At 34.6% G+C, this 25888-nt stretch overlaps 7 protein-coding genes across 10 annotated transcripts; 3 read left to right on the forward strand and 4 right to left on the reverse strand.

Annotated features, from left to right (window-relative positions):
* The first annotated feature begins 597 nt into the window (after nt 1–597).
* LOC100180890 (exocyst complex component 7) lies at nt 598–7542 on the forward strand. 2 transcript variants are annotated; one of them, XM_018817925.2, is made up of 21 exons: nt 598–735; nt 857–922; nt 1508–1607; nt 1720–1804; nt 1889–1994; nt 2105–2228; nt 2474–2560; nt 2654–2711; nt 2962–2998; nt 3059–3117; nt 3364–3428; nt 4433–4536; nt 4736–4840; nt 4977–5096; nt 5296–5394; nt 5566–5628; nt 5814–5934; nt 6200–6320; nt 6517–6685; nt 6839–7014; nt 7338–7542. In XM_018817925.2, exons 1-21 carry the CDS (start codon nt 682–684, stop codon nt 7441–7443), a joined length of 2025 nt encoding a protein of 674 aa, XP_018673470.1. In that variant the 5' UTR covers nt 598–681; the 3' UTR covers nt 7444–7542. The 2 variants fall into 2 exon arrangements, with proteins under 2 accessions (XP_018673470.1, XP_002131838.2); XM_002131802.5 differs by lacking the exon at nt 3364–3428 and adding an exon at nt 3994–4019.
* On the reverse strand, nt 7469–10102 carry LOC100176214 (L-xylulose reductase). The gene is made up of 7 exons (XM_018811098.2): nt 8931–10102; nt 8583–8680; nt 8360–8514; nt 8259–8301; nt 8032–8196; nt 7738–7855; nt 7469–7665 (listed from the first exon to the last, which is right to left on the reverse strand). Exons 1-7 carry the CDS (start codon nt 8980–8982, stop codon nt 7553–7555), a joined length of 744 nt encoding a protein of 247 aa, XP_018666643.1. The 5' UTR covers nt 8983–10102; the 3' UTR covers nt 7469–7552.
* LOC100178525 (transducin beta-like protein 3) lies at nt 9757–18666 on the forward strand. The gene is made up of 2 exons (XM_002131795.5): nt 9757–9769; nt 16034–18666. Exon 2 carries the CDS (start codon nt 16054–16056, stop codon nt 18430–18432), a length of 2379 nt encoding a protein of 792 aa, XP_002131831.1. The 5' UTR covers nt 9757–9769; nt 16034–16053; the 3' UTR covers nt 18433–18666.
* LOC100184046 (cytosolic 5'-nucleotidase 3-like) lies at nt 12045–14159 on the reverse strand. The gene is made up of 2 exons (XM_002131680.5): nt 14055–14159; nt 12045–13160 (listed from the first exon to the last, which is right to left on the reverse strand). The coding sequence occupies exon 2, from the start codon at nt 13135–13137 to the stop codon at nt 12238–12240; it is 900 nt and encodes a 299-aa protein (XP_002131716.1). The 5' UTR covers nt 13138–13160; nt 14055–14159; the 3' UTR covers nt 12045–12237.
* LOC100179352 (ATP synthase mitochondrial F1 complex assembly factor 2-like) lies at nt 18666–20282 on the forward strand. Its single transcript, XM_002131779.5, has 7 exons — nt 18666–18774; nt 18840–18884; nt 18951–19096; nt 19177–19274; nt 19435–19628; nt 19688–19803; nt 20009–20282. Exons 1-7 carry the CDS (start codon nt 18702–18704, stop codon nt 20153–20155), a joined length of 819 nt encoding a protein of 272 aa, XP_002131815.1. The 5' UTR covers nt 18666–18701; the 3' UTR covers nt 20156–20282.
* On the reverse strand, nt 20245–24797 carry LOC100186428. 3 transcript variants are annotated; one of them, XM_002131727.5, is made up of 10 exons: nt 22684–22904; nt 22500–22559; nt 21929–22441; nt 21728–21871; nt 21541–21611; nt 21334–21483; nt 21136–21252; nt 20994–21081; nt 20445–20572; nt 20245–20381 (listed from the first exon to the last, which is right to left on the reverse strand). In XM_002131727.5, the coding sequence occupies exons 1-10, from the start codon at nt 22738–22740 to the stop codon at nt 20306–20308; spliced, it is 1404 nt and encodes a 467-aa protein (XP_002131763.1). In that variant the 5' UTR covers nt 22741–22904; the 3' UTR covers nt 20245–20305. The 3 variants fall into 3 exon arrangements, 2 of the variants coding, with proteins under 2 accessions (XP_002131763.1, XP_018673485.1); XM_018817940.2 differs by having other exon boundaries at nt 20254–20381; nt 20445–20569; XR_003395790.1 differs by lacking the exons at nt 20245–20381; nt 20445–20572; nt 20994–21081; ... (3 more) ...; nt 21728–21871; nt 21929–22441 and adding exons at nt 23146–23201; nt 23262–23449; nt 23541–23627; ... (3 more) ...; nt 24399–24518; nt 24686–24797 and having other exon boundaries at nt 22684–22984.
* LOC100177011 (ragulator complex protein LAMTOR2-B) lies at nt 24791–25616 on the reverse strand. Its single transcript, XM_002131719.5, has one exon. It carries the CDS (start codon nt 25371–25373, stop codon nt 24990–24992), a length of 384 nt encoding a protein of 127 aa, XP_002131755.1. The 5' UTR covers nt 25374–25616; the 3' UTR covers nt 24791–24989.
* Between the last annotated feature and the right edge of the window lie 272 nt (nt 25617–25888).

A 25888-nucleotide genomic window follows, 5' to 3' on the forward strand; every position in this document is an offset into this window, starting at 1 on the left:
GCATATAATTTCCAGACTCCCGATATAGAACTGCAGCGAAAACCGTGAGCATATTGTTACGTATATTTGATTTCGTTTTTTTGGCCGTGCAAATGACATTGGGATATAATTAGTAAAATCAGTAAGTTTGTAGTGATCAACGTGTGAAAGAGGTCAGTCTAATTGTTTTTTTTTTGTTCCGTTTACCGAGATTGCATGACAATATCGCTGGTGGTGTGTACCGCCATTAAACAAGTAACTGCCACAATTTCCTATCGGTTTCCTAATCCTGATGTTCGTGGACTAGGCTCAATGCCAAGACATTGTATCTGTATTTTGGTTGTGTGTAACTGGTTGAAAGCTTTTCTTCTCGCTGTTCACCTCTGTATAAAATGCGATTGCGACATAGATTCTCCAGCTTTGTTGAGTCCCAAAGGGAGATTATCGTAACCGTTACCTCGCTGTCAAGTTACTAATAAAGGAGTCGCTAAGTGTTGATCTGGTTCTAATCTAATTCATCCGTAAATAGACGAGGTACAGCATATAGTACATACGAAGAGGAATACGACTCGACCAAACCCAACAATGTCATCTTATTTACCTGGCTTTATTAATTACAGTTGTTTATTATCATTGATAAACTAAAATTGACAAATAAGTTTGTAACTAAAGACACCCCACTGGGTTTAAACATACCAAATAATGATGGAGCAGACCCAAAGAAGAAAACAAGAAATTGAAAATCGGTTATCTGAAGTAAGTGATAACTTTGCTTTAGCACAGATTTTAAAATTTTAAGATTGTTTAATGTGACGTCACTTTGGGCGTTAAGTTGCACTACTATTTATTGCGCCACATCATGAATTTTTTTTTTCAGGAGAAAAAAAGATCTGAAATGATTAAAGCAAGTTTGGAAAAAGCCGACCAGTTGACCAACAGCATGGTGTCTTAAATATGCTTTAATTATTTAAAATTCATGCTTTTGTTTTGCTAATACCCTTTTTGCATGGTCACTTTTATGCGCGTAAGTTCTCGCATATTTACGCGCAAAAACAAAGTTAACACGCATAACGTCATAAGCGTGTCATCTTCTGTAGAAGGTTGGTTGTTACTCGCGTTATGGGACTAAAGAAAAGTATTGGGAGGTACAGTTTCACTTTTAAGAGATTAACCTTTTTCGGGTATTATTTTTACAGTTTTTAGTTCGTAATAGCACCATAAAGTATCAGAACTTATTTTATAAACTACATTTAACAATATTTTGTTAAAATAGGCTAACTCAATGTTGATATGCGCATAAACCAATGACCATGCAAAATAGCGCGGTAAGCGAGTTATCATATGACGAGTTAGTGCGGATCGTTATTTGCATTAACTTTTTACCATGCAAAAAGGGTATAAGATGTTTGAACTTTAAACCCCTGCCAACATTAACTACTGTATGTCTGTATAGTTCAAAAAATGGAAATAGGTTATGTAAGATATCTGCACTGGTAAGATGAAGTTTTAAAAAATGAAGTTTTTTTAGGTGACAATACTCAACCAGTTTGATGAAAGGTTGCATAAGTTGGAGGATACAATCTTGCCTGTTCACCGAAAAACTAAAGACCTACAAAGACTTCAAGACAGTACGTAATTCATATCAAATATATTGAATAACAATAAGTACTTGTAGTATGAATTTTAGGGTGATAAATAATTTATGATTTAAAAAAAAATAATATTAAAAATTTCCTCCAGACATTGAGAAGACTCTGAGTTCATTAGATCATGTGATTAGTTATCATCATGTTGCTCATGATGTGGAACCTATCGTGAGACAAGGGTGGGTGGATAATATATTCATAATTTTTTCTGATAATATATTCATAATTTTGTTATGTATCTTAGTAACTTAATTTTTTAACAGTCCATCTCGTCAAGTTGACAAGTACTTATCATGCATGGAGCGACTTGTTCAAGCAGTTAATTTCTTCTCAGAAAACAATCCAGACAGTCCGGAATTAAACACAGTTGTAAGATTTTTAATTTTTGTGTGGTTGTTATAATTTAAATATTTTGAATTACACATAAACTTTAACAAGATTCTTATTGTGCAGCATACACTTAACTTTTTTGCATACAGAACACATTATTTACAAATGGAAAAGATGGTTTAGAGAAAGAATTCCAAGCTCATTTAAGTCGGCACACTAAACCAATGCCACCTCAGAAAGTCGTTGAGATGATTAAAGCTGAAAACATGGAAGGTGAGATATGCTTACATGTTTAAGGTTTATATGATGCACATTAGTCATCTACATTTTAATAACGTGTTTTATTGTGATTTGAATCATTTGTTAATTCAGTAATGTTTGATAAAAACTTTAACAATTTGACTTTGTTAAGCATGTAGGATGTAGGCATGTAGCAGTCTAATAGTATGTAGAAATGTAATAATTTGTAAGGTTCTGTTGTTCAAACGGTGATTCTTATTTTTTCGGGTTCTTAACAGCTGAATCTTACACCAATTTGCCAGAGAAGACAATGTCTGATCTATCTCAGATGGCAGAATGGTTGTCTGGAGCTGGCAAGTCCCAAAGTAAGTATTGATTATTAACATAATATCCTGTGATGCTGCCTTTATTTATTATAATTTTATTTATTTAAAGTTGATTCCAAAATGTTTTGGCAGGTTTCGTGAATGTTTATTCTGACATTCGCTCCAACAATTTGATCAAGACATTGAATGGGTTCGTTGCACTCAACTTTGATTTTATAACAGCAGCACAATATATTTGTTAATATATGCACGATCACAACAAACAACAGCATTATATAAATTATATGATATATAATTCAAGAGAATTAAAAATTAGCCCTTCTGTAAAAGTGACTTTAATTAAATATTAAAACTTTAAATTCAACAAAAATATACACTAAAATGTGTTTTAAGTTTATTCAAATTAAGTTTTACGTTTATTCAAATTTTCTTTTAACTAGGTTGAGTGATCATATAAAAGGGAATAATTTAAACACGGTGAGTGTATACTGTCTCGTGTTTACCATGTGAATAGAATGTTAAAAATATCATCAACAGGGAAGAAAAATTAGTGTAGCTGTTACTACACCCAAGAAACCTGGTAACCGTCGAGCAAGGTAAGGATAAATTAAATTTTTCTTATTGGTTGTTGCTGCAATACTTTATGCTGGAAGTTTTTGGATGGTTATCTTGAGTTTGTCGTCAGCTGTCAACACTACTACTGTATAATGGGTAATGTGACGATTCGCGCCTAAATCCCAGGTGCTTACGGTGTACCTGCCATAGGACCTACTCGTTTGTGACAGAATAAGCATCACTCTGCTGAAATGTCTGTGGTTTTGGTTAAACAGTTTTCCTTGCAGTAACTTCCGCAAGCCGAGCACTTTGTTGAGAAAAGAGTCGCTACAGAGTCTTAGTAGTATGGGAGGTATAACAGTACGCTGACGAGCGTCAACCCGTTTTTAGTTGGTGATATTGCTTGTCGCACATTCATGTAGTGAACCAGTGATTATGTAGTTGCAATCACTAACAATTAGGACCAACACAGTGTAGAGAAAGTGGTGTGTCACATATGATGATTAAAATTCCAATGTGGTGGCAAGTTTTTGTTGAAAAATTTATTGTAATTTCATTTAGTTCCTAACAAAACTAATAATCATGCAGATTATGTAAAAAATAACCCCCAACAATTATTTCAAAAATCATCCATTCAATTTCTATTTTGTACTTTTTATTATAAATTGAGATGATTACAAGTTTAATAATCTGTGATAAAGTTAACAGGCACATTAAAAATGTTGACTGAAGTATGAAAAAAAATTATACTGGTTAAAGTTGCCCTGATTAAGGGTAGGGGTTGTGGATGGCTGTTTTATAAATTGTGATGAAATCCAGCCATTCCAGCCAAATTATATGTGTAACTAACTTTTAATGTGGTAAAGTTAATATGAAATTAACCATATTTGGACATGGCTTTGTGTTTGAAATTACAGGCAACATGATAGAAGAAAAGATGCAGGTTTTCCCTGATAAAATCACTTTTATTTTACTCAGCATGCCACAAGGCCCAAGCATTCACATATTGCTATGGAAAATGCAGCTTAGCTTCACTTTTCACACCCTGAAAATATTGTTGCTTTGTATTTATTTTTTTCTGGATTGACTTTCAAACACATTTAAGCTGAGATAGACTTTTCACGCTCTCTATCATCTGCTTTAAAAATAAACCACAATAAACGCTAAGGCAGCCATGTTTCAAATCCTTATTACTAACCCTTACTTTGCAATGCAGCTTTATGTTACATATAGTTACTTGCATGCATGCTTATTTTTATACCTTTGCATGTGTTATTCATTTCATTCTTGCATGCGCGTTTTTTACTCGGCTCACTTTGTCTTAAAACGGTCTAAATTTTCCAAAAAATCAACCAGGCCTGGGCAAGTCTTCCCACGCACCCATTGCTGAAGAGGAGATAATAGAAATTGAAATTGAGCCATTCGTTGCCATGGTATCTGCATGCGCAAAACTATTTGTGGTAAGTACATATATAGTTGTTACAGTATTGCAATAACAATTTCCTATTCCATGTTTTTGTGCAGTGAGTTTCCCAACAACAGGTTGTGTCATTTATTTGAAATTCTTGAAGGGAAGAAACCGTTCTCAAACATCTCTTCCACCTGATTTCTAATGAACATACAAATTATTAATTATGATTTTTGTTTTACAACTTTTAGGTAGAGCAGAGTATGATTCAGTCAGTTATTCCAGAAAAGAACAGACGTCAGGTATTTGACAGCATCATTACTGAATCACTGAAATCTGTGGAACAAGCTGGCAATGTAAGTCTAAATTGCATTAAATAAAGAATTAAGTTATAAAATTACTGTGTAAGTATTACAAACAAAGATTGTAAGTATCTTATATTGTATAATCATGAATCCAAATAATATTCACTTTATGCAAATTTGAATGCAGAAAATTGTTGAATACGCAAAGCAGTGCATTACCAGACATGACCATCCTTCAATTGTGAATGTGTTTCCTGCTATTAAACATCTCAAAACAACCCTGCCCTCCTACCAAGCTGTGTTAAAGGTACTTTTTGGCTTATTAAGTAAATATTTATTTACGGTCCAACTTTGGTACTGAAAAAATGCAACTGAAAGTAAAGGATAATTACTTTAGCTTATTTATTTTGGTATAGAAAATAACTTATTATTTTACATCAAACATCACATTCTCATGCGTTTATTTTCTTATCAAGTTAGTTACTCGTTTTAATATTATGTCTTAGGGAGTTTCTGAGATGAATCGACTTCGAATGCCGAGGTTGATTGGTGAACTTGAAACTGTTGGAGTGAAAGTTCTTGAAGATTTCTCTGATTGTGTGAAGGTAAGTAATGAGTATAAAAACAATCTATAGGTATTTTACATACAGCATTTTAATGCATGACTTCAATAACAAATTGTTCTTTTATAAAAAAGTAGATATATTATCTCTTTTATGTTTCCACTCCTTCTTTATATATAAACTAAACATAATAATGATAAACCTTTGAAACAGAGTGACCCAGAAAAAGAATCCAATATGCCAAAGGATGGAACGGTTCATGAGTTAACTAGTAATGTAAGTATCATGTGAATGATGTTGGATTATTCATGAAACAGAACAACTCAAAACCATAGCATATTTAAACTAATTTAAAAATTTCAAAACAGTTTATAACAGGTTTGAATGTAAAAAAGGTTGCAAGATTGTAACCAAAATAATTGTTGAGAGTCACACCAGTTATCAAATTTTTATCTTCGCAGACAATGTTGTTCATGCAACAACTTGCAGACAATGTTGAGATTGTTGGTGGAATGCTTGCCTCAAAGTTCGAGTCTCAGCAATCTATGGAAAAAATACGCAGCTGTCTCGCAGATTATATAAGTAAGAATTTTTGTGGTGATCTGTCCATCACTGTAATAAAGTCACACCTTATATTAAATGGCTTAATGTTTTGACCAGTTCGGAAATGTGATTTTAATTATGTTGCTAATAAAAGGATATATTAAATTAATTGTACAACTCTACATTCTCTTGCTTTAAATGGCAGTAGGTGATGCAGTTATTTCTCTTTTTTTGTAATCTCTTTATTACTAATTTCATTTTAAATATAGCAGCTTCTATCACTTACCACACTACAACCATACAGGTCAAGTTCTTGGTGCTCTAAAACTAAATCTGGAAAACAAGTCTCGTGTTTATGAGAATTTATCACTGGCTGCTGTTTTTCTTCTCAACAATTATCACTTCATTATTACAGCACTTAACAGGTACCTTATCTCTCATTACTGGGCTTACTGACAAGTTAAGTAGGTAGACTAGCACTGTGTTTGACAATAACCATAAAGTTTCAAAGTAAAAATAATTTTTTATGCTAGTCATGCTGCACATACCCCAGGATTTCTCTTTTAAATTTAACATAATATTTGAATCTTTATTACTGAAAATTATATTTAAACTTTTCAGGCATAACTTGCTAGGCTTGGCAGAGATAGCCACACCAGGTATAGAGAATTTGTACAGAGGTTTCATTGACCATCAGAAACAAGCTTACCTGCAGTGTTGGAACAAATTTGATAATTATCTTAAAAATAAAAACAAAGGTGTGGAGATACAGGCTCAGCCTGGTGGAAAGGTAAGACACACCAAGTTAAATATAAACTGACATTTAAAGATTGTTACTGTATTTTCCATTGTAATAGAGGAGTGTGCACTTAACTAAGACATTTATAAGCATATCTGACCCTTTAACTACACAATGTAAACACGAATGTACTCTCTTTCACAGTTAAAGGACAAAGACAAATTAATTGTGAAGGACAAGTTCAAGACGTTTAACAACGACTTTGACGACTTGGTCAAAACTCACCAGCAGTGGGCGATGCCAAGCTCTGAAGTTCGAAAGGAGATCAGAAACTCAGTGAAAACAAAACTCGTCCAACCGTATGCTGAGCTTCATGAGAAGTATGTTTTACTTAGTATAAATTGTGCAATTAATCAAGTAAATCTTAAATTTTAAAAGTTAAATCATGTTTAAACTATCTTTTTGCACATTTACTTTAAAAAAAGCTAATCTCAGCAAAAAAATTACTCTGCTTGTTAAATTTCCGTGGTGATGGTTCTGGGTACCAAACTGTTTAACCAACAACTCAAATCAAAAAAATTAGCCTTTTTCGAAAACCCTTTTTTAAAGAGCAGCTTGTAGATATTTGATTCACTCAGTTCACATGAGGCTTGAGCCTGGGTCAAGTATGTTGATAATATACATCATAAACTAATGCTTTCAGGTACAGGATGGTTCAGTTCACCAAAAACATCGAGAAGTATTTAAAGTACACACCTGAAAGTGTGGCGGAGAATATTGACCGAATGTTTGGGCAGAATGCTTCATAATCTTATCCATGAATAACCAACACTGCATGATTGATGTTGTATTTAAAAATTATTGTACGATGATTTGAGTATACAAGTGCAATAAATTATATGTAGGATGTGATATAGATTAAGTAGTAAGAGAAGCAAGACATCCTCCGTCAATAGGAAGACATGATCCAGTCACCATTCCGGAGTGATCACTCAGAAGAAATAATATCACAGATACCACATCTTTAACTTCTGCAAAATAAAATTCATAATTTAGATAGCAGATCGCTTTAGACACAACAGATAGAAATGTTTGTTTCCTACCTGCGAATCTACCCAATGGGATTATTCTTCTCATTGGATCTGCCTTGACTGGATCACTCCAACCAACTTTTCCCATTTCAGTGTTTACCACTGTTGGATTAATTGCATTTACTCGAATCTGAAAAAAAGCATTGCAGTGGTTATGGCTGATGAATCCCGTTAGTACTGCAGTCCTTTTTAAGATTTTGATTAGTTATCTATTTAAGGCATTTCTTGAATTGTTGACAGGTATATTAAATGCTGTATGAAGTTTTGAAATACAGTAACTGTCAATATAGAAACATAAAACTTTACTTTGTGAGGACCAAGTTCAAGTGACATGTTTCGCGTTATTTGATCAATTGCAGCTTTGGTTGCACAATACACTGTGTGGTTCTCAATCCCTCTCATAGATGCCTGACTGGACACATTTACAATGGAACCTCCTGTTTTTCTTTCTATCATCCCTTTTGCTATAATCTAATAAAATAGTTTGGTATTTTAATTTAAATGAATATTTAGGGACATTTTATTTATCTCACTTGGGCAACAAAAACTTGTGCTTTAACGTTGATGGCAAATGACCTGAAAAAAATGCAGTGTAAAACAAAAATGTTTTGCCAACGTTTAAAGAATGTCTTACTTGTCAAAGATTTCCTCTGTCACTTCTAAAAAAGGCTCAAGTATTGCTATTGCTGCATTATTAACCAGCAAGTCAATTGCACCACATGATTTAACAGATTCTTTCAAAGCTTCAGTATCAGCCAAGTCACAATGAACAACATGTATCAATGGACACTGTAACAAACACATCATTTTATAATCAAGCTTCATGTTAGAAATATTTAAAAGTTCAGAATTAATACCTCTTGCTTTAGAGAATCAAGGTCAGACTTAGTTCGACTGAGAGCATAAGTTTCAGCTCCACATTCAACAAGTTTCTTTGCTAAATCTCTTCCAATTCCTGTCATTAAATGTAACTTACTTTATTCTCATGTAGCTGGAAAGGATTTTTTTATGTGTGGATGATAAAAATTAGTGACCACTGGGCTAGAGCAATTGCCGTTAAGTGTCTTGCCCAAAGACACATACGCCAACAATGGCAGCAGCGAGGCCTTGAACTCAATACTTTGGGTTATAGGCAGTGCTAACGAACTGTGCCACGTGGCACGTGCTGTCAATGTTCTATCTATGTAAACATAACAACTTTGTACCTTTTCCCGCACCAGTTACAAGAGCTCTCTTTCCATCAAATCGAATGTTCATTTTTACCAGATACAGAATAACTTATTACAATGTTTCAATAACACTGTTAAAGCATTAGAACTAGCAGCACCTGGAAGTACACACAATAGGAGAAGTAGCTAAATAAAATTGCAAAGATGTAAGGAACACAACGTAAGGACACAAAAATTATGAATATTCAAGGGTATGAGGTTTGAGAGTTAGGTTATTAAAGTGCCAAAAGAAGTATTTACAAACATTGGTGCAATTAGCGCATCATTCACCATATCAAGCATATCAAGAACGCTTGGAAATTATTAATTAAAATTGCAACATATGTCGAAACATTGTTAATATTATTACACAGAGAGAGAAGCAAGACATTCTCCGTCAACAGAAAAACATGATCACCATCCTGGAGTGATCACTAAAAAGAAATAATATCACAGATATCACATCTTCAACTTTTGCAAAGCAATTTACCAAAGATGAATACCCAAAGTTTTTAATTCAGCATAAACTGATCAAGGCTTTGCTGCTTTTTACACCAAAGGAATCATATTCTATTTTAAACAACCAAAGATATAACTAAATTAATAGCAAAAGTGGGCAATATACACCGAGATACACAGTTTAAGTAATGCATTGGTTAAAGGTTATATTAAAAGGTAGAATGTGATATAATGTCTAAAAACATTACTTTTTTAACTAAAAACCATGTGCAATCCTAACCGTTGAACATAAATTTAGTTAAAAAGATGAAAATCTGCAGGCAGGATCTCTTCAGAACTTACACCAGTTGCAGTGGTCACTAAGTCTGTTTTAAACAGTCATTTTTATCTTATCTTTTTGGACAATAAGGGTGCGATTTCCACAATGCAATTTTCAATTCTATGATAAAACCTGCCTCGTGATGTGCATGAAAAAGTCATATGACGAATAACAACATGATTTGCAACCGCATTGCAATGGCAGAGATCCATAGTCATACTGTAGTCAAGCGAGTAGAGCCCGACCGATATTGCTTTTTTCGAACCGATACCGATATTTTGTAAATTTCAGTTGCCGATAACCGATATTTTAGTACACCTAAAAAACTTGACTGATTAAAACGGAAAAATCTGATATAGCTAATAAAAATCAACTAACAGACTTAATTATTATTAATTAGTTATTAGTGAACTTGTAATTACTTAATTGGTTAATTTGTAATTTTTTCAAATAAATTTTACCTCCCTTCCATTAAACAAACATTATATTTATCAGCTAATGCAGTTTATTTGTGTATCACGTTGACGCGTAAAGACGCGTAAGTGACCTAAAGTAACCTCGACGTTACACGCGCCTGATAAACATGACATGCGGTGGACGCGTGATCAGACGCTTTGACCTAGTTTAATACGTTAGATTTTTACGAACGAGTTGAATTAGGTATACGAGTGAGTTTACGTTTATGAACAAGGTATCGCTCTGCATTAATTCTTACGAACGCACATTGCTGGCCGTCTGGTTACTTAGCGCCGATAATATCGGCCGTTTTTTGCCCTTGCCGATAATCGGTAAATCACCAAAAATGCGGCCGATATATCGGCTAACCGATAATCGGTCGTGCTCTACAAGCGAGTCACAAAAAGATGCCCAGAGGGTGGTATTACACATACCTAAAAATGTTTTAATATATATCACACTAGTTAGAGTAATACCAACCAATTCAACAACTAAAATCAAAGAAAAGCTGTTTATCATAGTCTTCATTTAAGGTACTGTAACCGAAAATTCCCTTCTAGTATCCTCACAATGCGTTTTCAAGGCTAAAAAAAGCTTTGGGAAACCTGAACAATTCTTGTAAACAAGAAAATCGCAAATCTGTATTAGAAAAAGAGTTAACAGCAAAAACTTGGGACAAAACGGTAGTATTAAGTTTGCCAAAAAAATGTTCTAAAACTTTGACATAACAATACTTAATTTTTTTTAACATGTGATGATGTTTTATTGCTGAATTTAAAAAAATTACTTTCTCTTTCTAATGAGACTAAACTTGCAACCGAGTAAGGAGAAATTACAACCAACAGCTATTTAAGTAACGTGTGGTCCAAAACCGACTGGAGTCGCCGTGGACAGTTAAAGGGTTAATGCTGCGGGAATTTTATGGACTGAATAATTTGTAATCATAAGGCCACAACCATACTGGATTTACCTCCAAACTCTCCAAGTGGAATTAATTTCATTGGTTCTGCTTTGGCTGAGTAACTCCACTCACTATTTGCCATGTCCGTGTTTATCATTGTTGGATTGACCGCATTCACTCTAATCGGGATGAAACAAAATCTGGTTACAAAACAAGCTCGGAAATGCTTTGTGTTCTCTGTTGTATACAATATTTTAAATTACTTTGTGTAGGCCCAATTCCAATGACAAGTTCTTGGTTACATTATCCAATGCAGCTTGTGTTGCTCCATAAATTGTGTGGTTCTCAATCCCTCTCATAGATGCTTGACTAGACACATTCACAATAGAACCTCCTGCGTTTCTTTCAACCATCCCAAATGCTACAATCTTAACAATACGTCAATCATAAAAAATAAAATTATATATTATATACATACAGTGTAATTTTGTGTAAAAATTATATAGTGTAATTTTGTGTTCTTTCAAATTAATGTTGAACAATATACAAGCAAAAAGTGTTGTATACATATGATGCATTTTCCCTAGATCCTAGTAAGCTAAAAGTTGTTTTTCTCACTTGTCATAAGCTTCTCACTAAATTGTAAAAAGGTTTATGATTTGATGTAACCAGCAAGTCAATTGCACCAGATGATTTGACAGATTCTTTCAAAGCTTCAGTATCCGCCAAGTCACAATGAACAACATGTATCAATGGACACTGCAACAAACAGTCATTTTATAACAAAACTTCATGTTTGAATTAGGTAAAAGTTTAGAAGTAATACCTCTTGCTTTAGAATGAAGGTCATACTTAGTTCGACTGAGAGCATACATAAGTTTCTGCTCCACATTCAACAACCAGTTACCAATGCTCGCTTCCCAACAAACTGAATGTTCATTTTTATAAAAAAAGGTCCTAAGATCTAAATAAAGACCTACTTGAAGTTAAACACCAAGTTTAAATGATCCAGTTATATTACATTGTAGAGAACATTGTGACATTATTCATTAAAAGCATTTAGAAACTATCTCACCAAAAAGGCACAGCAGCAAGTAGATTAAATCAGAAGATGTCAAGCATAAAACATGGCAGTGATAACATGATTAACAAAATTTTTGTTATTGCGTTCATGCTTTAATAATGGCATCAGTTATAGCAGCGAATAATACATTAGCAACATCCATTGTTGGATCATCAACAAGAACAATGTCCCAAGCATCAATATAGCGTGGTAACAAATGCTCAACTTTCTCATTCAAATATCCGATCTTCAAACAAGTATTGACATCAGGCACCCCATCAGCCATATGTAAGTCACCCATTGAGTCGCCGAGAAGACAAATGTTGTGTCTATGCTTAATATCCTCAAAGTACCAATAAGCAGAGTCAGTCAGTGCTCCCTCATTCTTGTTATAGACATGGATAAGCTCGCCTTCAAAACCCACCAACACTCCGTTCTCATCGAACTTCATGAAGTTTGAGACGACTTTTATGTTTGGCAGAAAAGATGATTTCTGATACAACACCTCCATCAGTACATCAGCAATCCCTGCAGAAAAGATTAGCAGAGGAACAGAATTCTGATTTAAAATTTGAAACATCTCCTTACAGTTGTCTTTAAGTATGACATTAGATTCTGTCACAGCTTGTTGTATGCTAGTGCGCTTAACTTTCGATTTGATCATTATTTTATGGGCAGTTTCCCACCATTCCACCATGTATGGACATTTTTCCTCAATTGTCATCGTAGGGTCAATTTCAATCGCATAGAATCGTTTCTTTAACGCTGCCAAGTCTTTTTGCGTCTCTTCATTAAACACGATAGAAGATTCTAAAATCCCATGACATGTAGTACACTTTTCACCATTATAACTTGCTCTGCTCAAAGTCCGATCAAAGTCACTAATAACTTGAAAAGAATCCACTCCTCCATCAATCAGATTCTGGATTTTCTTTGAAACAACATCTTCATCCTTGATAAAAATCTTCCCACCCTTCTCTTCTCTCATTTTTTTGATAACTTCCATTTTGCCAGTGCAATTAAAAACAACTATGATGATATAGAAAATGTGTCAGTTTCAGATGAAATCGTACTACAAGAAGTTTATTAGTTTGACCGGTGATTCGAGCTGTTAAAACTTATTGGTTTGACATAATGGGTGTAAACAGTATTTCAAGAAACTAAATTGAAAACTCTAGAATTTAAATGAATGTAACTTGCTTTATCCTCGCCAACCTCGTGTGACCAAAAATTACAGTCGTCATAACACCGGTGTTCTTTTTCATACACCTTGTGCCAAGCTTACCAGTTAACAAGTATGATACTTAGTGGGTGAATATTTTGGGGGGATTTTTTATGTATGGCTGGTAATTTGGACATCGCATTAGTGACCCCTGGATTGAAGCAATTGAAGCAATCGCCGTTAAGTAGCTTACCACATCCCCCACAATGGTAGCAGCAACGAACCTTAAACTCATTATCTCTAGGTTCGAGAAAGGCGCACTAACCAACTGTGCCAGGGCACGGGAGAATTAGTAAGCATTCATTTTGCTACGAAACCTTTCAGCATAATGGTGGTAAGCGCAATTGTTATGTAAAAAATTACCACATTAATTGCTGCTACTCCGTATGATCACTATTATGCCGAAAATTACAAAAATATATAAAAAGTATACAATATATTTAATTTTTATGTTTTTGCTGCAACAGGTTTGGTAAGAGCAGACTAGCTAATTATGTATCTTCCTCCTATGAGTATGAATTAGAGGTTTAACAGGTATTATAAAACCTAGAGTTAAGCACGTCATGATCATATAAATAGTCATAAAGCCATTTTGTGAGCTAACTTACATCGTGCAATTACAAATCATCAATGTGTCATATATGTAACAATTACGCCAAGACAAAATAATACTTACTGCAACAAGAAAACAAAAGACTTACAATTTGGTTTACAATAAAAGAACTTTCACTATATTGATTCGTAGGGGTCCTACTAAAACACGCCCGACGGGGCCCGGTGGAAAAAAAATATACTAAAACACGCCCGGTGGGGCCCGGTGGGACCCGGTGACGACCCGGTGGAACCGGTCATACTAAAACACGGCCGGTGGGGGGCCCGGTGAGTATTTCGTGTAAAGGGAGCTTTACCTATGCAAGACCCACCAAAATGTGTGTGTGAAACGGAACATGTGAAAATATTGGAAGATATTGTCCGTCTTCGAGGCATAAAGCGGACAATTTTCGGTGATAGAAATTACATTCTTGCTCCGCACGTCATCGTAGTAACAAAATGTGCATGGGAAATGAAACATGATGATGAAAATGGACACGTAATTCGCAAGTTCTTTAATTATCGCTCTGGTAAAATGGAAACAAACGTGAGATCGCGCGACTGGGCTTATAATTCTATTAAAGCTCGACAACGTGTCCGAATACGGAAAAGCCGAACACGCCAACCAAAAGACCCATCATGTCTAATATTTACATATTATGTTTTAAAAGTTACATTGTTCGTTTTTTAAAGTTTTTAATATTAAAACTTTAATTTTAATAATAAAACTTCGATCAAGTATAAGTGTATGTATATAGTACTGTGGCGTAAAGGTATAGGGCACTTTTAGCCCATATAATATAGGGTGGGGGAAGATGGGACACCTCTTCATTCTGTTTTCTCGTCCGATTTAATGTAGAAGGATGGGGGAAGATGGAACACCTTTTCATACTATTTTCTCGTCCTGCATGGCAGTAAACAAAAAACATTCAAAGAAATATAAAACCATATTCTCACGACTTCAATAGACCGTTGTTATTTGTTTAAAACATGGTCAGGATGTTTGGATATTATGTGCTAAAGGTGTCCCATCTTCCCCCACACCACTATAGTAAATAAAGAACATTCAAAGAATTATAAAACCGTATTCTCGCGACTTCCATAGACTGTTGTTAATTGTTTAAAACACGAACAGAAAATCTGGATATATATGGTAAAGGTGTCCCGTCTTCCCCCGTCTTACTATAATATTTAAATATCCTGATCGTGTTTTAAACAATTAACAACAGTCTATTAAACAATTAGCAACAGAGTCGTGAGGACATGGTTTTATAATTCTTTGAATGTTCTTTGCTTACTACCAAATGGGACGAGAAATAGAATGAAAAAGTGACCCATCCTACCTCACCCCCAATTAACAAAAATCAACGAATAGACTTTTGCTAAAAATACAGTTCATTATGTAAGTGTACAACGAAACAAACTTCGTACATCCATAATCAAATTTATTTTTTCAAAAAAATCAACTCGGGGGTGTCATTAGGCTAAAAATCTGTATACACGCATCACATTTTGGTGCATCTTGCATAGGGAAAGCTCCCTTTTCACGAAATACTCACCGGGCCCCCCACCGGGCGTGTTTTAGTATGACTCGTATCACCGGGTCCTCACCGGGTCCCACCGGGCCCCGCACCGGGCGTGTTTTAGTATATTTTTTCCACCGGGCCCCGCCGGGCGTGTTTTAGTAGGACCGATTCGTAGCGCACATGAACACACAGAGTTTCATAACAGGGGAAATCCCTTGAATTTTTCCACGTGTGGGCATTGTTCGACTACTGTAGCGTAAGTTTGCATTGATTGTCCGTATATATGAAGCGTCAGTATTTTAAATTATGTAGTTAGATTACTTGTTACACAGTATGTATCAATATAAAGATTTACAGTTTGTAGTGTTTGTTAAAATAAACTTAAACCTGTTTTGCCTATACAAATATAATATTCTGTTCTCGAACGGAAAAGGTTTGTTAAAGATATCTTAAAATTGTATTCGTTAACCTGCCTAACTACTATTTACTACAATAGTTCATTTTGAGTATATACTTATCAATGATCAATATATAAAATAACAATTTTGTAAAGTATTTTGCAGAGTGTTGATAATTTAAAACAATGAGTCAAGGTAAAGGAAAACCTAAAGCAAAACCACAAGCAAAACTACAACTTCGTACAAAATATGATTTAATAAAGAAATGGGAGCCATTTTTTACAGGAGGTCGTGTTGAAGTTTCCAACAGTGAAAACTATTTACTGTGTGTATGTGGGGACAAGATAAAAATCGTGAATGTGGATTCCGGATTGGTCGAAAAAGAGCTGAGTCATGATGGAGATGATGTGACATGTTTAGCTGTGAGTCCGGATGACTCTATGATCGTGACGAGCACCAAATCTCTTCTGTTGAAACAATGGGAGTGGAAGATGGAAGTGAAATGTGTTCGCACTTGGAGAGCAATCCACATGTTTCCGGTTGTTTCGATGGATTTTGATCCCACTTCTACTCTTCTCGCCACAGGAGGCAGCGACGGCACAATTAAAGTATGGGACATGATTCGACAATATTGCACTCACAACTTCAGAGGTTCACCTGGGATAGTGAACTGTGTTGCTTTCCACCCAAACAACCTAACTTTATACAGTGCTGCTGATGATTACAACATAAGGGTATGGGACCTAAACTCAAGTAAACTTGTAAAGGTTCTCAACAGCCATGTAAGCTCAGTGACCTGTTTAAAGTTTTCAAATGTGGATTGCCTGGTCAGTGCTGGAAGAGATAATGTTGTTTGTTTATGGAATGTAAAGGAAGGTGGTAACGAACCATACAAAGTGATTCCTGTGTTTGAAAGTGTCGAGGCAGTGATACTTGTACCGAAGGAGCTTGAAAAGTGTTTTAACTTTGAAAGAAAGGAAAATGAAACTGGATTTTTGATTATAACTGCTGGTAGCAAGGGTCAGTTAAGGGTATGGGAAAGCAGTAACGGGAAGTGTGTGTTTACAAACCCTGACAATGATTCCAACGTGGCAAGTGGATACATACATGCTAAACTCATTCCTGATACGAATAAAATGGTTGCTGTAACTTTTGATCATTGCATAGATTGTCTTGATATGAATGGGTTGGTAGTGAACAAGCAGATGGTTGGCTATAATGATGAGATTGTTGATCTAAAGTTGTTGGGTAAAAATGACAGTCATATTATTGTTGTTACCAACAGCCCTCATATTAAAGTGTTTAACATGAAAACCTCTGCTTGTCAAGTACTTAAAAAGCATAGTGACACCGTTTTGTGTGTGGATGTTTTTAAAAATCGCACTCATTTTGTAAGTAGTTCCAAGGATAATACAGTGTGCCTGTGGAGGATGGAAGAAAACACATATGCTGTAACTTGCTTGGTAGTTGGGGCAGGTCACACACATGATGTAGGTGCTGTTACTTGCTGCAACAACAAGATGGAATTTTTGGTTTCGGGCAGCCAGGACCAAACCTTAAAAATTTGGACAATCAATGAAACCTTCCAGCTTCGTGTAAAACATACAGTCATGGCACACTCCAAGAACATTAATTCAATTGTCGTTTCACCCAATGATAAACTAATAGCAAGTGGCTCCCAGGACAAGCTGGCCAAACTATGGAAAGTTAGTGATGGTTCTGTTGTTGGTACATTTAAAGGACATAAAAGGGGGATTTGGTGTGTACAGTTTAGTCCAATGGATCAAGTTTTGGCAACATCTTCTGCAGATGGTTCAATCAAATTATGGAGTTTGTCTGATTTTACATGCTTGAAGACTTTAGAAGGACATGATTGTTCCGTTTTGAAAGTCATCTTTATCGCAAAAGGTACACAGATGGTAAGCTGTGGGTCAGATGGTTTGCTAAAGTTGTGGACAATCAAGTTATCCGAATGCATTCAGACTGTCGAAGCTCATGACGAAAAAGCATGGGCATTGTGCTCTGATGTTGAGGACACAATGATTATTTCTGGGGGAGCAGATTCTATTATTTCATTTTGGAAAGATGTCACTGACGAGCAGAGGAGAGAGGACATAGAAGCGAAACAAAAGACAATGTTGCATCATCAGGAACTCCAGAACTTGCTGCAAGAAAAAAAATACGAAAAGGCTCTTCATTTTGCAATAAAGCTGAGTCAGCCCTTTACTGCATTAAACGTTATCAAGGAACTAATGTGGGAAACTGATGGTTATGATTTCCTTAATAAATATTTATCAATTTTACGGCTGGACCAAAAAAGTGAACTACTTAAATTTGTTGTGTCGTGGAATACCAACTCCAGAAATTGTCATGAAGCTCATGCAGTGTTGAAAGCACTGTTGTCTAACACAGCACCAGAAGATTTTGAACAAATAGAAAATTATCAATCAGTGATAGAATCATTGTTACCATACACAGAAAGACATTTTCATAGAATGAACAAAATCTCTCAACAAGCTACATTTGTTGATTATACTTGGCAGCTCATTAAAATGAAAGAATAATTCAAAATTCTTTGTTTTTTTTAATAATATAATTACATTGTAACTTTAAAGTGACAGCTATGTGTTTAACTAATTATACCATCAGTTAAATAAGATGTTATTTTGTGTAAGTGTCGCATGCTTCTCTGTTCTCTGGTTTAGTTATTGGTCAAACACAATTGTAATTTTTGCGTTTTTTTTAATAATGTGCGAAGTGCCATTACATTAAATAAGAAATTTCATTTTCGTGTCTTGCAGATGTTTAAATTGGATCAAATGTATGATTGATAATGTTTAGCATATTTCGAATTCAACGATGCTCCAAAGTATGCTGTATCTGGTCACAAGTAAAGCATTTCTCTGGTGACTTGTCTATGTGTTATTTTGAACCTCATTGTGTAAACATTGCTCAAACTTTTTGTTTACAGGGAAAGAGAAGTTTTACAAGGAAGCGCGAATCTGCCACAGTGACGGTGAGGATTATATTGAAAATATTTTGAAATCAAAATATAATATTTGGGGAATGTTTGCATTTGCAGGAGGTTTTGAAATTAACCTTGATAACAGAAAACTAAGAACACCAAATGGAAATATTGTGAAACTTCCGACTGAATCATTGGCACAAGCTGTATCAGTTGAATGGAACAATCAGAATAAAGTGCTGAAGTTAGACCAGATGCCCCTGGTATGTTTTATTTGCTTTGTAAATTGATATAATTGCAACCATGACATTTAATTAGGGTAGCTTTTTAATTTTTTTTCTAGACCACTCTTTGCTTCTCAGCTGTTGAAAACAAACCAACAATATCTGCAAAGACTTTGGTGTCATCCTGTTTCAATTATCTTCACACTGACACCATACTGTAAGAATGTCAATTTCACTATTAAATTGTAAAGAACCAGTATCTATGTTAACACATTTTGATAAAATTGTTTAAAGCCACAGGTAATTCAACATAAAGTAGGTCAACATAAAGTATTCCAAATGTTGTAGTAAAAATTGTGTGATTGATTTTCTATCAGGTGTAGAATAAATGAACCACCCGAACTGGAGAAGTTTCAATCTGAAAGATGGGATCCCATGGTTAATTGGCTGATGAAGAGACATTCAATTCAAGTCACACCAAGCTCTGGGTTCGCTATGCCTGTTATAAGTGAAAATGCTGAACCAGTATTGTCAAGATATCTTCTATCGTATAACTACTGGAGTATAATCGGTACATTATTGTGATTTCTAATGGGTTTGTTATATTTTTATGTCACTGTTATTATTCAGGCTTTGAAAGAATGGTTTCAAGTTTAAAATCATTGATTGTGCCGCTTGCTCTTGTTGATCGGGAAATATCAGTTGAAGAAGCCGTCAGTTTATCCAGGTTGGAACTAGAATACCAGGTAACTGAACCGATTGACAATTACCATATACTTCGATGCCTTAATTTAATTGAGGTATCTGTCATTCTGTATATTTCTTTTTTAATTTTATTAAGTATTGCTAGTAACACAATATTTATTTTGTAAGTAATAAAAAAAAATTGTTTGTGCAAACATTATAAATTGCAAAGGTAGTAGGTATTTTACAGCCCATTTATACAAACAGATATCAAAATGGGGAAATATTGCTTGGCATCATGACATTGAACTCGCTGAATCAAGAATGAAAACTGCAGCTGCTGTCATGTTCATCCAGCTGTGTAGTGAGGACTCCAAGACGGAAAGATATCGAGAAGCTTTGAAGTCACTGTGATGATCAAGTGTATCTTATTTATATCACACAAGACTTTGTTAATGCAGATCTGTAAACCCTTCCAACCCATCTGTACAATTGCTGCATATTTTTGTTACAGTGGGAGATTTTTTTTTATTAAACAAGCGAAAAAAATCCAAAAAATTATGTTTACAGTTGAGATATAAGGCTCTGTGTTGTAGCTTCAAACATGGGAAATCTATCTTCACGCAGGTAAAGGTAAGACCTAAAACAGCAAGATGTCAGTATATTATTAATCAAGATGTGAATCATGTGACTGATTACTGACTTTACAATCTTTCGTGATTTTCTTTTATTAATTACAACCAACTTCCCGGAGATTGGGTTGCATGCAATATCAGAACATACTAGTCCACTTTCATTCTCCATAAGCAAGGTCATTTTCAATACGCCCTCCTGTGTAATCAAGAAGAAAAGTTTATTAGAAAGATTAACCAATTAATTCCAGTGACGAATTACACAATTGATGGAATCATTTTAATCAAAGAGATTATAAAATCCAGCGCCATGGCACAGTTGGTTGGCACAGTTGGTTGGCACGCCTGGCTCCTTACCCAGAGGTTATGGGTTAAAGGCACATTGCTGCTACCATTGTGGGCGTATGTTTTCTTAAGCAAGACACTTAATGGCAATTGCTGCGACCCAGTAGTCACTAATGAGTTATTGCCATAATCTAAACTGTCAGCCACACATTACAAAAAATTACCCACAAAGTAATACTCTTGATAACTCATCAGCTGGTACGAGGTGTATGAAACATAACATTTCTTGTGAGGATAAAGCAATTCATTTATTTATAAGTTAAAACATATCAAACCTGTAGGGTTGTAGCAGAAATAATTCTTTTTGTGATCTCTTTATCACCAATACAAATTTTCTTCAGCAAGGATCCAGTTAAGTGATTCCTAAAAAAGAGTTGTGTTTATATACACTAAATTGTTTCTTTCTTTTGAACCAACCATATGCAGAAAATTGTTGCAGTGCATCCGACAAGAACACGAGGTTCATTATTTAAATTACCAAGAGAAACAATTGGCTGCTCTGCAGTCTGCATCACTCTCTCCAGTGTAAAGTCTCTGTAAAATTGTGTTAACAAATTCTGGACACAATTTTACCTCTTGGCAATTATACAACTTGGATAAGTTTTTTTTACATACCTCGTGGAATTCTTCCAAACATATTTCTCTGGTTGGGTGTTTCCTACTACGACACAAAGTGAAGGAAGAACAGCAGCACAAATTGAGAATGAAATACTAGTTTGAAAGTGCGCTATGCTTCCACCACTGTTTACTTGAACTTTAGAAACCCTGTTAACATCAAATTAAAATTTGCACCAGAACTACTTCTGTTATTTAACAACTTACCACAAGAGTGCACTACATTGCAATAATAGTGGATTTTCATCACTTGACATCATCCACATCATGTTTTCTACCTGTGTTTCAATGATAAATTAAACATCTTTAATCTTGTAATAAAGGTATTTAATACACATTGTGAAATTAATATAGTAAAGAAGAATGCTTAGAATGCAAGAACCTCTAAGCTTACTTGTCGAGTCCAGGAAGCAATTTCTTTCCAAAGTCCGGTTATCTTTTCTTTGATGTATAAAATTATTTTTTCATTAGCTGTGGCAACTGCAAGTAAAATACTTCCTTCTGTGAACTTTTTTAATGAGATATGATTGACGGTTGTCTAAAAACAAAAAAAAAATATTTATTTATGGTGAAGATTAAAAATGGTATGGAGAACCTTGTTGGGCGGTTGTGATTTCTTGCTGTGTTTGTTTGTTGGCTCTTCTGAGTTTACAGTTCCATCAATATTCTCGTTTGATTCCACCTTCAAGTTTTTGTTACATGAAATTTTCTCTTCATGTTTGTATATTTTGCTTGCAGTGGTATAAAGGATGTTTGCCATGTCTAGTTTAAGAGGTTTTTTAATGACGGAGATAGATTTCTTTATTAAGATGTAGGAATCATAGGACTTTGGCAAGGTGAAAAACGAACTAAACTTCTCATCTGTTAATTTCCTCAAGATTTCATCGGTTATTTTTGGGAAGAACTTTCTTCTACGTTTTCTAACTTTGATTCGGAGGACTGGAGAAGTGTAAGGATTGGGACGGGATTTTGACCTGCAAGAACGTCGAACACACAAGTCATTTCTCTGTGAACAACTATCTTCTTGGATTGCAGAACTTGGAATTATATTTTGTGTTTCTTCTTCTGTATTTAACTTTCGCTTTTCTTGGTATTCAGACGCCTTTTTCTGTGCAGAAGTATTTATTACATGTATGGCAGTCTCTCCTAACACTGTTTCAGCTTACAAGAACTTCAAGCACATCGCTGTCCAACTTTGCCTTCAAATCCAGTATCTGCTTTTTGACCTGGATTAAAAATAATTACTATAATGTTCAGGTTAAAAATACAGTTATATGAAACTGCTACTGTTGCAAAAAAACATTTTGATATTAAAACTAAACTTAATTCGTAATTACTGATAACATTTACCAGTAATTGTATATCTTCATCAAACTTGTCCAAGTTGTAAGATACAATAGTATCCATTTTGCCATATATTTTCCTTAATCTAATCAGCTATTTGTTTATAAAATCAATCTTCCTATACAAAAGTAACAATAATTGAACTACACCCATGTATACTTAACTACAGACATAAAGGGGAAAATTTACAATAAAAGAAGTAAAATATTGCACAAAGGGATAATGTTAAGATGCGAAAGTTGCAGTTTCATTAAATTCTATGACAGTCTTCATCAATAGCTCATTCTGTTCAGTGGTGAGATGAGAACTGTGATAAAAAAATAATTTAAATAATATCATATAATAGGAATGTACATGCATCAGTTGATTACAATAATGTTAGTATTATTAAAAGTATAACAAACTAAAACAATCTAATACAGCAATTTTTTTGGCATTTAAATATATAATATAGCAGTGGTGTATCACCTCAGTTCCTGTTGGAGATATTTTATTGCTGTAATGTTTCTTTCCTTGCATTCCACCTAAAACAATAGTGGTAAATATACCTAACTACTTTACAAATGGAATACAACATCACATACAACTAGTGACTGCATCAGAATAAACAAATCTTCATTCATCCCTTGGTGAGGGTTGGTGGATGAAAGTGATGAATACATTTGTAAGACGCCTCGGTGGAACGACTTTTGTTTCGATGGATATGGTTTCATATACAGAAGCAAAAGGACAAGCAGAACTTCACATTCGGTGTATAGGTTGGAGTATAAACCTAGAATATTGTTTGACAAAAATATTACTTCATCAATAAATTAAGGAAATAAACTTAAAATGTGTCAAATTATCAACTAATTCATACTTACCAAGTAATGAAAATGATTGGGAAGGGTTTTGGCCTGGTATTTGCTGTAGTATTTCAGTACAACTGCTCATTGCACCCTGGTAGTCTCCTGTCACAAAATAAACAAAATTATTTAAATTTATAGTTGTATGATATTCTACTGACCTAGCAATAACTTCATGGACAACGCTTTCCTTAATGAATAAACACTTTGAAGAATATTCTGAAAACCAAGTTCTGCCGAACGCTGGTAATGTACAAGTGCAATGCCATAATCTCCTTTGTTCTATAGTGATGTAAGGTTTAATTAATATGTGTTTTGCTTATAGGTATAAAAATGACAATTTTACTTCTAAGTATTGCGCCATTTCATAACACAGAGCAGCAGCAAAGCAAGGAGCATCTTCAGTGATGCATGTCTAAAAAAGTAAGCATTTGTTACACCCAAGTATTTTTACTTTTACCAAAAAGACATAGGCAGATGAAAACAATTGAAAACTGACCTTTACTGCAAAATCAAAGCAATTCATTGCACAGTTGCCATGCTCATTGAAATTGGGTGACATGATATCAAGCAAACTTTTTTCAGCTTCTAGAAAATGCCTTCCTGCTTCTGTTAACCCCTGAATCTCGCCAGGTGCATTTGACATATTCTGCTCACATCTAAAAAATTCACATATATTAAAACAACATTATACATTATTTATTGTAGTATACACTATATAGAAAAATTTTATTAATTATTATTGTAGTAAATTTCCTAAAATAATTTTAATCAATGATGGGGGTGACTGAGAGTGAGCGATATATTTTATATTTAAAACTATAATGACATTGTATTCTTAAGTCTTGTGCCAAAGCTAAGCTACATAAAATTTACCGAGCTAAAGCTAAACTACAGAAAGCAGCATAATGTGAACATCCTTGTTGTGACAATGTTTTTGTGAGCTGACCAAACTCTTCCCTTGCTTCAGCAATGTTTGGTTTCTTCATAAAACGCCTTGAAAATAAAGGCTGTTATTTAAAATGTATTAAGAGAGGTGTACCACAAAACAATTTTTTTTAATTAACATAAATTTACATGCCATTTGTTTATATTTACATTTTTATTATAGTATATTAAAGTTTAAAAGACGGTTGTTAACAGAGATATTCATTAACACTAACTTTTTCAGTTTGTTTGATGCTGCTTTATAACTGGCAAAGAAATCATTGTCCTGATCTCCTCTAAATGACATGATTCATATATTTAAAAAGAATGAACTAAACGAATCTAAATGTAAAATTGCACGACAATTGTTATTCAAATAATTTATAACTTTATGTACAGTTTTCTGCAATAAACCATTTTTTTCGTTCTTTCATTATATTGACAAAACGATGCTTACTTAACAAACTCATTAAAAAGCTTTATAACAAATGGTAGGTTGATAAAGTTATACAAGAATTAACAAAATAATTTTTATCTGATCTAGGATACAGTGATATTGTTTAATGGACCATTTAAGAATTTGGACATGCATTCAATCTTGGCTTTTAAGATTCCAAGTCCAACAGTTTTGTCAGCAAACATACACAGTAGCAGCCCTGAAGATCCAGCTCTTTGGATTGCAACATGGCCTGTTTCACAAGCCATTAACACACATTGCAATGCATCCTCCTGTAGAGCATTATGTTTGGTGTGCTCGTATGCTGCCCAGATATTGCTGGAGATGGTGGCTTTTGTTCGAACTGCAGAATCACCGAACCCAGAAAAGGCAACCAGAGCTCCATGAGAATTGACAAGCAGAGTGCTTTGGATACCCCCAGTGTTGGCTTGGCCCAGAATCTCTGTCAAATCATGAGGGTTTAACATTTTTCTGCTCTTATTATCTTTTGGAAAATCAATCTTCTAAAATAAACAGATTATTCTTAACTACAATACTGGCAGTTTACATTAAAAACCTGTCAACAGAGAGCCGAGACAGGCACAGTACAGTAAGTTTACATTTTTTAAATTAGGTCATAAGGTGTCAGGTAGGTAACAGATTCGCATGACTAAATAGAGACACAGGGTGGAATGTATAACATTCTTTACGGTTAAGCAACGACTCTATAACTTATACTTATGTTGAATAAGGGTTAACAACACAATGGGAAAAATCACGCGCAAATTGTTTATATACGCTTGACTGATTCTTTACTCATAGAGATCACCGCCACGCATGACTGGACTATCTTATGAAGCACTTTACATTTTTCCGGTTCGCAGACAGTTGAATTGGACGTGCCTTACATGCGTCACCGGTAGCTTAATATAACTACGTTGTAGGCGTGCTGCACCGTATTATCCGGTGGCTGTGCATAAACAAGTACCGTCTTCTTTGTTTT

Source organism: Ciona intestinalis, chromosome 3 (assembly GCF_000224145.3).
Source record: "Ciona intestinalis chromosome 3, KH, whole genome shotgun sequence".
In the NCBI taxonomy this organism is placed as follows: Eukaryota; Metazoa; Chordata; class Ascidiacea; order Phlebobranchia; family Cionidae; genus Ciona; species Ciona intestinalis.